Source organism: Delphinus delphis, chromosome 10, assembly GCF_949987515.2.
Source record: "Delphinus delphis chromosome 10, mDelDel1.2, whole genome shotgun sequence".
Taxonomy (NCBI): Eukaryota; Metazoa; Chordata; class Mammalia; order Artiodactyla; family Delphinidae; genus Delphinus; species Delphinus delphis.
In genome coordinates, this window is record NC_082692.2 from 63119819 (window position 1) to 63132046 (window position 12228).

A 12228-nucleotide genomic window follows, 5' to 3' on the forward strand; every position below is an offset into this window, starting at 1 on the left:
TTCCTCCTCCCTAGGGGACAGCTGGGGGCAGTGGGTGGGGCCTGGGCCCTGATTACGACAGCTGCCCCACTTACCAGCTGTATGACCTCGATAAAGCCAAATTGCTACTCAACTTTCTAACCTGCGGAATAGTGCTTACCTTGCAAGATGGCTGTTGCTGTGACATCCCTATGCTCAGCCCTCACTACCTCAGCGTCCCTGGGGCCAGCTCTGACCCATCGCACAAGAGGACAGGATCAAAGACGGAGTTCTCACCTTGGCTGCACATTAGAATCACGGGGGGTGCTTTTAAAAATCCTGACACCCAGGCCACATCCCAGGCTGATGAAATCAGACTCCCTGGGGACTGGCATTTGTTTTTTGTAAAACTCTCCAAGTGATTCCAAGGTCGGCCAAGGTCAATAGACACTGATCCAGAAAGAAAAGAGAAAAGAAGTAGAATTATTTCATGTCTATAGAAAGAAAGTTGGGGGAGGTTGTGATGATTATTTATTGTTAATGATTACACTATATCCTATACAGTATGAGGTTTTAGAACTACAAAAGTTCTAAACTGTGAAACAATTGAATGTTCATGATCAAATTTAATCTTCAGAGAAATTTTAAAGATGAGGAGTCTGAGGCCTGGAGAACTTATTGTCAAACAGAAGGTGCATCAAGTTAATGGACAAATAGGTCTGCAGTGAATGTCTGGCTTCAAACCCCTCTCTGCTTCCACCCTGCCCCACTGCCCTTGTCAGTCCCTCTGAGAGAGCTGTGATCCAGACCTTCATGCTGATTCCAGACCCAGGTGTCCAGATGCCCCTTCAGTACTTCCCCTTGAATGTTAACGCCCAGGCAACTCAAACTCTGTCCAGCACTGCTCAGGGTCACTCTGCATGGCCCTCCTCCTCTGGTTGCCCACCTTTGCACAGGCACAGCCAGTGCAGCTCCACTGACATCCCTCACCTTTGTTTACCACGTGGCGCTGACCACCTCCAGAATGCCTTCATTACCCTTGCCTCTACCCCCTGGTCATAGCTCCTCCCTGGACATTTCCAGTAGCCCACTAACTCCTTTCCCCGCACCCACTCTCACCCTCCAGCCCCTGCTTTTGACCTGTCTGCTAGACCAACCAAGGTCTAGGAGTTGGGCAGGGGTTTCTTCGTGTAAAAAAGTGACCATTTTTGAGTATCTGATATGTATGATTTCACACACAAGCATGTGCACACACACAGGTACGCACAAACCTCAAAGCTGCTTGCTCGGTTGTGTCAGATGTTGGGACCATTTTCTGTGACAAACCTCTTTAGTAAAGGGCTTGAAAACATTCAGAAGTGTGCAGCCTGCCTTCTGCCAGTTACAGTTGTGGGACCACAAGCAAATTCTATCACTCCTCAAATGTCTCACCTTTAAAATGAGGAAGGGAATGTTGACTCATGGGGATGTGGTGATAACTAAAGACACAAAATGCCTGTCACACACTACTTGCTGATAAAAAGCCAAGGGGCCGTTCATCTGTAAGGAGGAAGGAAGGACAGAGCTATTTGCTAGGTGCCTGAGACACGCCAGGCTCCAGCAGGGAGCTTCTGCCTTCACATCCCTGGATCCTGTCAACAAACCAGTGTACCTCCCCGTTAGGTCCTGTGCTTGACCTGGGTCTCCCTCAGGTAAATAACAAGGGTCTGTACCTTCCAGAGTCCAAGAGAGCGTGTTCTACGGGGGTTCGGCTGATATTTTCTTTTTCAGGGGATGAACAATCAGTACGTCCGCCGGGAGGTCTTCTGCCGGAACACCTGTGACGAGCTCAAACGCTTCTGGGAAAGAGAAATTGGCAAACAGACTTACTACCGAGAATCAGAAGAGCATCGCCTGGGAAGAAGTGCACTGGCAAAGTATGTGGCTTGTCTATTTTTTATTATTGATAATTAATTTTTAAAAATAGACTTTAATTTTTAGGGCAGTTTTAGGCTCACAGCAAAACTGAGCAGAGGGCTTCCCTGGTGGCGCAGTGGTTGAGAGTCCGCCTGCCGATGCAGGGGACACAGGTTCGTGCCCCGGTCCGGGAAGATCCCACATGCTGCAGAGTGGTTGGGCCCGTGAGCCATGGCCGCTGAGCCTGCACGTCCGGAGCCTGTGCTCCGCAACAGGAGAGGCCACAACAGTGAGAGACGCGCGTACCGCAAAAAAAAAAAAAAAAAAAAAAAAAAAAAAAACTGAGCAGAAAGTAGAGAGCTTTCATACACCCCCTCCCCCGCCATACACAGCCTCCCCTACCAGCAACATGCCCCACCAGAGAGGTGCATCTGTTACAATCCATGAACCCACATGGACACATCATACCCACACTTGTCTGTTTTTGTTTGTTTGTTTGTTTTGGGTTTTTTTTTTTGCGTTGTGCGGGCCTCTCACTGTTGTGGCCTCTCCCATTGCGGAGCACAGGCTCCAGACGTGCAGGCTCAGAGGCCATGGCTCACGGGCCTAGCCGCTCCACGGCATGTGGGATCTTCCCGGACCGGGGCATGAACCCGTGTCCCCTGCATCGGCAGGCGGACTCTCAACCACTGCGCCACCAGGGGAGCCCCACACTTGTCTGTTTTTTAAAAGCAAAATTGATTTCCCCAGAGGAATGCTAGATGGGCATCCTAGAGGACATAATTATTTTGATTTTCCATGCATATGGTCCTGTCACCATCTATGGTTATGGGCAGTAATTTTAAAAATTCTTTAGGATTTCCCTGGTGACTCCATGTTTCCACTGCAGGGGATGCAGGTTCAATCCCTGGTAGGGGAACTGAGATCCCACATGCCATGCGCCGGCAAAAAATAAATAAATAAAAATAATAAATTCTTCTAAGCTAACAAATGTACACTCTAGTTCTTATCTGTATAAACAGAAAAATCTCTCCTCTCTGTCACCATTTCTAGCGTGTGAGGGTTACACTAAATTTGGGGAGCAGATCAGCAGATGTATCCATGAAGGGCAATCAAGCAAAGGAGACAATGACCAATTAATTCTCAGTGCTCGTTTGGGTCAAGACACAGGATGTCCTGCGTGGTTCTAGGAGGAGGGCCAATGGGCTCTCAGCCCTCTGGTGTGCATCCCTGTTCTAGCCAAGCAAGTCGAGTGGAGAGCAGTAACTCACATGAGCAGACCAGGGTTGCTGTCTCTGGAAACAGCGGCACCTCACCACACTCACACATACTGCCTCTCGATGACTGCAGGGGGTCACCCACAGAACACAGGGAAAGACAGGTCGGGCTGTCTACCCCCTCATAGGCAACAGCTCAGCCACTGTCTGTGCACTAAGACCACAGCTAGTGTGTAGCCAGTTGCTGGTGGGACAGGTGTGTGCTGGCCCAACGGCAGGGCCCGTGACTCCATACTGTCAGTTCATGGTTGCTAGGCTGAGAACATGCATGAACTCACAAGAGTTATATTCACTGTCACCTTCCAAAACCCCGTCCTGAGCCCTAGAGGCAAACCCAGCCTCTTCTACATGCAGAGACCTGCTCAGCCATATTCCTGGCCACAGGCAAGAAAAAGCAGACTGTCCTACCTGCTGAGGCGTTGTGTCAGGGCATCTTGTCCAGGGATTCTCAGAGAAGCTGAGTCAGGTGGCCAGTCATCTGAGGAGTCCCTGCCATCTTCCTCCCCCGAGGCCAGGCCACTCAGCATGCAGCACACCAGAGGCCACACTGAGGCCTGTGCCACGTGTGTGTCCCCCAGGGCAGTACACAGAAGGCCTCAGGTGGAGTGAAACTGACCTGCGGAAGATGCAAAAACCTTGTCTCTAAGCAAGGAGTAAGCCAAGGGGTGAATAAAATAAGCTCTGAAACAAACCGTGGTTTATTAAAACATTAAAATATATGTGTGCAGGATCTCTCCATGCACATAAAAAAGACTGCAGGAAAGACACTTTTGGTTGGTGGGGTCGCAAAGCTCTAACTTCTTATTTATCCTTCTCCTGCCTCTTCTAATCTGAACCTGGGCAGTCTGGCTCCAGAGACTCTCTGCTCCTCACCACTACTCCATGTTGTCCCTTCATAAATTGTAGAAGACAGCTCTGGTTCATTAGGTTGCTCTGAGGCTTGAATAAGAAAATGTACCTAGAGACTTCCCTGATGGTCCACTGGTTAAGACTTTGCCTTCCAATGCAGGGGGTGCAGGTTTGATCCCTGGTCCGGGAGCTAAGATCCCACATGCCTTGTGGCCAAAAAACCAAAACATAAAACAAAAGCAATATTGTAACAAATTCAATAAAGACTTTAAAAATGGTCCACATCAGGGCTTCCCTGGTGGTGCAGTGGTTGAGAGTCCGCCTGCCGATGCAGGGGACGCGGGTTCGTGCCCCAGTCCGGGAAGATCCCACATGCCACAGAGCGGCTAGGCCCGTGAGCCATGGCCGCTGAGCCTGTGCGTCCGGAGCCTGTGCTCTGCAATGGGAGGGGCCACAGCAGTGAGAGGCCCGCGTACCACAAAAAAAAAAAAAAAAAAAAAAAAAGGTCCACATCAAAAAGATCTTAAAAAAAAAAAAAGAAAATGTGCCTAAAGCACCCAGCATGGGGCAGGGCCCAAGGTCAGGGCTCGCAAATGTCAGGTCCCCTGCCTCCTCCACACTCCCACTTAATCCAGGATTGAATATAGCAGCAGCAAGATGCCAAAGGAAGAGCCCTCCGGATGAGTAGCAAGTCTCCCTGTGCCTCAGTTTCCTCCTTGTTATTTTTATCATAGAGAAACAAACACTGACAGAAGAGGGATGTTGGGGAGTTACTGCCTTTAATTAGTGGGGAGCAGTAGGTTAATAGTGTTGTTCAACTATATCCTTACTGATTTCTTGTCTGTTTTACTGATGCTTGAAATATGGGTACTGAAGATTTGCAGATCTATTTCTCTTTACAGATCTATCACATTTTGTTTCATGTATTTTGAAGCTCTGTATTAGGTACATAAATGTTTAGGATTATTATATACTCTTGATGAATTAAACCGTTTATTACAAAACAACCCTCTTTCTCTTCGGTAATATTCTTTGCTATGAACTCTACCTTGTCTGTTGTTAATATAACCACTCCAGCCTTCGTTGATTAGGGTTAAGATGGGATATTTTTCCATCTTTTTACTTTTAACCTATTTATGTCTTCATATTTAAAATGAGTTTCTTATAGGCAACATATATTTGGATATTTTTTAATGCAATCTGTCAACCTTTGCATTTCAATTGGATTACTTATGTCATTAACATTAATTGGTATGATTGGGTTTAAATCTACCATCTTGTTATTTGTCACCTTTTTCTCTCAACAGTTATTTATTCCCTTTCTTTTTCTGCCTACTTTTGAATTAAATATTTTTAATGATTCCATTTAATCTCCTCTTTTGGCTTTTTAACTATATCTCTGTGTGTTATTTTAGTGGTTGCTTTAACATTTACATATACATCTTTAACTTATCACTGTCTACCTTCAAGTGACACATTATTTCCTGTAGAGGGTAAGAACCTTACAATCATATAGTCCCATCTCTCCGCTCCTGGTCTTTGTGTTATTATACAGAGTACAATTTGACTTCCACATATGTTATAAACGCCATATTACATCATTAACAGTTTTGCCGTGCGGCTTGAGGGATCCTAGTTCACTGACCAGGGATAGAACTCGTGCCCCCTGCAGTGGGCACGCAGAGTCCCAACCACTGGACCGCCAGGAAATTCCCATGAACCACTGACTATCTTTTAAAGAGATTTAAATAGTAAGAAAAAAAAATCATTAATACGCACACACACAGATGTCCTTCCAGGTGCTCTTCGTTCCACTGTGCAGATTTCCATGTGGCGTCATTTTTCCATCTGCTTGAAGGACTTCCTTTAACATGTCATATGTGACAGTCTGCTGGTAGTGAATTCTTCCAGTTTTTGCATATCTGAAAACAACTTTATCTCACCTCTGTTTTTGAAAGATAGCTTTGCTGGGTAAATAATTCTAGATTGAAGTTTTTCCCCCCCTCCTGTACTTTAAAGATATTGCACTTTCAAGGGAAATGTCAGAGAATTAAGACTAGAATAGTGCTCAAACAGAAGTGAGAGTTCAAATATGTATATATTTAAATTTGCAAGTCTTCTGCATACCTTTTAAAACCTGAACACATGCATGCACACACATGCACACACAGACACCTTCAGAATAAAAAGGAAGGAAGCTTCCCTGAACCAAAAGCCATGGAGATGAATACTCCATTTGTGTTTATTTTGTTTCTATTTTCAGGCTCAGAGAAGAATGGAAGCAGAAACTGGAAACAAAGCTGAGACTACGGAACAATTCAGATGAGACAGAAAAGCGGGCCAATGTTGGCCAAGAGCTTCACTGACACAAGAGGATACAAAGCACTGAGGTCACTCTGCCAGGACAAGCCAGTGCAAATCCCTGAGTCCCTTTGCTACACCATACAGATCCCATACTAGTGTTTCCCCCACCTGTAAATCCTGTGGGGATTTACCTGTGAATCCTTCCCCACTGCTGAGTGGGAATTATTAGCCAAGGCAGTCCTCTCTGCATGGGGACCAGAATATTATCCCCAATGTGTCTAAAGACGAGATTATCTAACAGCAAAGCTCCATGCAGCATACTTTATTTCCATATAATTATCTTCTAATTTTGAAATCCCAATATTTGAAATTCTAAGCACATGAGGGGGGATGATTTTCACGGTCATACTTTAAACATCGCACATTAGTTTTGCTCCACATCTCTCCTAGGAAACAGCACCATGTAATCCTTTCTCTTGTTTTCTTTTTATGAGAAGAGAAATGCACCCATCTGCAGAAATAAAAATACTGTAAATAGTCCTTAAAATAAGGTTTACAAATTAACTGATCTAATATTATTTTTCTTCACATGAATTTAATAGGCTTATTCAAAAACATGTTTACATAGAACCATTCAATAAGATTGGAATAATTTTAATAAAACTTGGTTGCCATGCCATCACTGGTATACATGCTCTTCATTTTGTTGCCTTCTTTTAAATCTCCACATGCTGGCACTGGCTGGCTCTCTGTCAGCTCAGCTAAAGTATATCTGGCCACCCGAACAAAGTGCTTGTCACATAGATTCTGGACTTTGAAATATCATTGTCACTGCCCAGCCATCTCTCAGGTCCCCATACAGGGTTGCTGCTTCTAAAAGTGCAAACTGTAACTAGGCCTGGTGCAACCTTTCCCAACCAGGGCAAAGGAGCAGAGAGATACATGCTGTAAAGTACTTGATGGTTGTAGGCAGTGCCTGCAAAGCCTTACATATTTAAGGGGCAGTGTTACCAGGAGACACAGAGAGCAAGGCAGAGGCAATTCTGAACAGAGCAAGTGTGGTGTTCCAGTCCTCTAAATGCCCTGATGTGCCCTAAAGTGCTTCCATCCACATCCCCAGGGAGCCCAGATGGGAGCCACCAGGAGGCAAGAAGAATTGGGGGAGCATTTCCTCAGATTCCACACTCATATGACCCAGGAAACAGGGCTTGGAGCCCTGCTTCCTGCTATGGTCTCTCATTCAACCTGGGATTCAATTCAACTAATAAACCATGAATCCCAGCTGGGTTCTTTTGAGATTGATGAAAGAGGAATTTTTGTTGGGTATAAGAGGGAAATAGGAATTAAGTAGAAGGAGAAGAAAAGACAGAGCTTTCAGGCTGAGAGGCTCTCAGAAGAAAAGGCCTCCCATCACGAACCGCAAAACGCTGCTGCTGGAATCTAAATGCAGTCAAGTGAGGCAGATAATGCATGTGAAGATTCGTTGTGCATTAATTCATCCACCGCATACCTGGCACTGTGCTGTACGACCAAATACAGCAGAGTAAACCAGAAGTGATGACTCTGGAGGCTACAGGCTAGGGAAGATGGCAGAAAAGCCAAGGCAATAAGTGTGAGGGACTAAAGAGCACTGGGAGCCACAGCAGGCAAAGGTGCCCACCTGATGTGGGACCCATTCTGGTCTAGGGAGGGCTTCTTAAGAACAGGGTAGTTAAACCCAAGTAAGCATGATCCAGTGAAGGCAAGATTCAGGGCTCAGGTCCTGGGTGCCTTGAGGGAGTACATTTAGCTAAGCTAGAATGGGAGTAAGAAGAAGGTGTAGCAAGACCTGAATCTGCAGAAATCAGCGTTCAGGGCCTTGCTGCATGAGAGTATGAGCTTTTCCCAAGGGCACAGGAAGCCACTGCAGGGTGTTGGCCAGGGGAGAGCCACAGTGGCCATGGTTCAGGAGGATTACTTTGCACAGAAAGATGCAAGGACAAAGGTGGGAAGGCCAGCCAGGAGGTTCTGCAGATGCCTCCCCAGAGGTGAGAAGGCCTACACTAAGTCCTCAGTGCCCTGGCAGCAGGGACTGGGGGGAAAGAGACAGGGAGAGAAGCATGAGTGCCTTTTCTCACAGTACTAGAGGCTTGAGGTCAAAGATCAAAGCGGCAGCATGGTCGGTTTCTGGTGAGAGCTCTTTCCTGTCTTGTAGATGGCCGCTTCTCACTGTGTCCTCACATGGTATGAGGAGAGAGAAAGAGAGAAAGGGAGAGAGGGAGAGGGGGAGAGAGGGACAGAGAGAACAAGCTCTCTGGTGTCTCTTCTTATAAGGACACTAATCCCATCACAAGGGCCCCACCTGCATGACCTTATCTAAACCTAATTACCCCCCAAAGGCCTCATTTCCAAATACCATCACATGAAGGATTAGGGCTTCAGCATATAAATTTGGGGCAGGGTAAGGTTTGAGGGGCAGGAAGGACACAATTCAGTCCATAGCAGAATGGGATGCTTTCAAACTATGTATCAAGTCCTGGACACATCCCATTTATAAAATTGACCAGGCTCAAACAGCAAAAACTTTGAGAGCTGAACTATGGTGTGGAATACCATAGGTTTCAAATTGGCCTCTGGGTAGCACACAAGCAACAGACCACAAAAGCAAAGGCTTTGAAAAGTAATTGACATTTAAAGTGTAGCCCACAAAAGTGGGCCAGGACATGTGTTCTTAACATAAATAGATTGACTGCCTATTAAAATAGATACATAAAAAGGAGAGTCTCCTAGCCTTGTACTCAAAATGTCCAGGATATAGTCCAAAATGACTCATACCAAGAGCCAAGAAAATCTCAACTCAAATGAGAAAGGATACTCAACAGACACTTAGTACTGAGATGACACAGGGGTTGAAATTATATGACAAGGATTTTAAAGCAGTTATATAAATGCTTCAACAAGCAACTACAAGCACTCTTTAAGCAAATGGAGAAAGTAAAAATATCAGCAAAGAAACAAAAGATATAAAGAAGAACTGAATGGAACTTTCAGAAATGAATGCTACAATAACCAAAATAAACAAACAACAAAAATAACACTGGATGAGCTCAACAGCAAAATGGAAAATACAGAAAAAAGGATCAGTGAAGTTTCAGATAGTTAATAAAATTATCTAATTTGAACAAGAAAGAGAAAATAGTTTTCTTTAAAAAAAAAAAAAAAGAAAGAAACAGAGTGTTAGGACCTGTGGGACAATAACAGAAGACCTGAAATTTGTGTCACTGGAGTCCCAAAAGAAGAGGATGCCCACTTTCACGACTTCTATTCAACATAGTACTGAACGTCTAGCCAGAGCAATTAGGCAAGAAAAAGAAAATAAAAGGTTTATCTCTGTTCACAGATGACATGATCTTATATACAGATAACCCTAAAGATTACATACACATACAAAAGAAACTGTTAGAACTAATAATAAATGAAATCAGAAAAGTTGCAGGATACAAAATAAACACACAAAACAAAATGTATTATTGCATTTCTAATACACCAACAATGAAATATCTGAAAAAGATTATGAAAAAAATTCCACTTGTAATAGCATCAAAAAGAATAAAATACTTAGGAATTAACCAAAGAGGCAAAAGACTTGTACACTGAAAGCTACAAAACACTGCTGAAGGAAATTAAAGATGCAAATAAATGGAAAGACATCCCATGTTTACAGATTGGAAAATTTAATATTGTTAAGATGTCAATACCACCCAAAGCAATCTACAGATTCAATGCAATCTAATCAAAATCCCAATGGTGATTTTTACAGAAATAGAAAAACTTGCCCTAAAATTCACATGGAATCTCAAGGAACTCCAAATAACCAAAACAATTTTGGAAAAGAAGAAGACAGTTGGAGGTCTCATACTTGCTGACTTCAAAACTTTCTACAAAGCTGAAATAATCAAAACAATGTGGTGCTGGACACATAGGCCAATGGAATAGAATAGAGAGCCAAGAAATAAACTCTTGCATATGTGGTCAGATGATTTTCAACAAGGGTGGGAAGACCATTCAATAGGGAAAGGACAGTCTTTTTAGCAAATAGTGCTGGGAAAACTGGATACCCACATGGAAAAGAACGAAGTTGGACACATACCTTATACCATTTACAAAAATAAACTCAAAATGGATCAAAGACCTAAACATAAGGGCTAAAACTATAAAAATCTTAGAGGAAAACAGGGGGAAACTTTATGACATTGAATTTGACAATGATTTCTTGGATTTGACTTGGATATGATAACAAATAAAATAGATAAATTGGACTACATCAAAATTAAAAACTTCTCTACATCACAGGACACAATCGACAGAGTGAAAAGGCAACCCATGGAATGGGAGAAATCACTTACAAATCATATACCTGATAAGGGATTCATATCCAGAACATATAAAGAACTCCTAGAACTCAACAACAAAAAATAAACAACTTAATTCAAAAATGCATAATGCATTTGAGTAGACATATTTAAGTAGAAATTCAATATAAATCTCCAAAGAAAATATGCTAGTGGCCAATAAGCACATGAAAATGTGCTCAACATCATTAATCATTAGGAAAATGCAAATCAAAATTACAATGAGATACCACCTCACACCCATAAGATGGCTACTATCAAAAAATAGAGAAAATAAGAAGTGTTGGTGAGGATGTGGAGATATTGAAAGCCTGTGCACTATTAGTGGGAATGTAAAATGGTGCAATTGTTGTGGAAAAAATATATCAGTTCCTCAGAAAATTAAACATAGAATTATCATATGATCCAGCAATTCCACTTCTGTGTATACACCCAAAAAACTGAAAGCAGGATCTTGAAGTGATGTTTGTACACTTATGCTCATAGCAGCATTATTCACAATAGCCAAAAGGTGGAAGCAACCCAAGTATCCATCAATGAATGAATGGATAAGCAAAATGTGGTATATCCATACAATGGAACATTATGCAGCCTTAAAAAGGAAGGGATGTCTGACACATGCTACAATATGGATAAATCTTGAGGACATTAGGCTAAGTGGAATAAGCCAGTCATGAAGGAACAAATACTGTATGATTCCCACCAGGCCTACATGGAATGGGGAAGGACCAGTTTCTCAAATAAAAAGTGAAGAGTGTACTGAGTAGAAAATAATTAGTCCCCATAGATCCAAGGGGACCATGACCAAATGGCAAACACCCACAGGACCTCAACAGACCTCCTGTTGGGACCCAGTCACGCTTCCATCCTTAACTGTTCTGAGCAGTGTCTGCCCAGAGCTAAACTCAAAGAAGTTTCTTTCTGGCTATTCCTCTCCAGATCTGTGGTCCCCACAACAGCCACGCTTGTACCACAAAATCCTGTCCTGACTCGGGTTCAGAAGAGAGAATGGCACAGATCCAGCGGACATTTCCCCAGGGTGGGGTGGGGTGGGGTGGGGCCAAGGAAGAATCCATTTCCTTCCAAGCATCTGAACTAATACCATGGAGATCTGAGAGCTCCAGGGGCCACCACTGCCCTCAGACTGGAAAGCCTAACTGCTAGGAGATGAGAGGGAAGTAGACACCTGGTGAAAAACATAGGGGTGACAAAAGCACCCTCCATGGTTCTTGGCAGTCTTCCACTCCCAATTCTGGTCCTTCTCAGGGTCTGGCCGCTTTCCCAACTTGGGCTCCCCGAGGTACTGCTGCATCTGAATAATAAATTCCCTTACTGGGGCTTCCTTCGGGGCCCAGTGGTTGGGAATCTGCCTGCCAATGCAGGGGACAGGGGTTCTAGCCCTGGTCCGGGAAGATCCCACATGCCACGGAGCAACAAAGCCCGTGCGCCACAACTACTGACCCTGCGCTCTAGAGACCACAAGCCACAACTACTGAAGCCCGTGCACCTAGAGCCCGTGCTCCGCAACAAGAGAAGCCACGGCAATGAGAAGC

The 12228-nt window shown here is 44.1% G+C and overlaps 1 protein-coding gene across 1 annotated transcript; it reads left to right on the top strand.

Annotated features, from left to right (window-relative positions):
- The first annotated feature begins 1725 nt into the window (after positions 1-1725).
- Positions 1726-6346, top strand: FAM240A (family with sequence similarity 240 member A). The gene is made up of 2 exons (XM_060021418.1): positions 1726-1874; positions 6244-6346. Exons 1-2 carry the CDS (start codon positions 1732-1734, stop codon positions 6344-6346), a joined length of 246 nt encoding a protein of 81 aa, XP_059877401.1. The 5' UTR covers positions 1726-1731.
- The last annotated feature ends 5882 nt before the right edge of the window (positions 6347-12228 follow it).

Bases quoted from the DNA above. Each gene is read 5' to 3' on its own strand.
- FAM240A (XM_060021418.1), top strand. From the start codon at position 1,732: ATGAACAATCAGTACGTCCGCCGGGAGGTCTTCTGCCGGAACACCTGT. The intron at 1,875-6,243 runs GTATGTGGCTTG...TTCTATTTTCAG, and splicing joins GGAAGAAGTGCACTGGCAAA to GCTCAGAGAAGAATGGAAGC.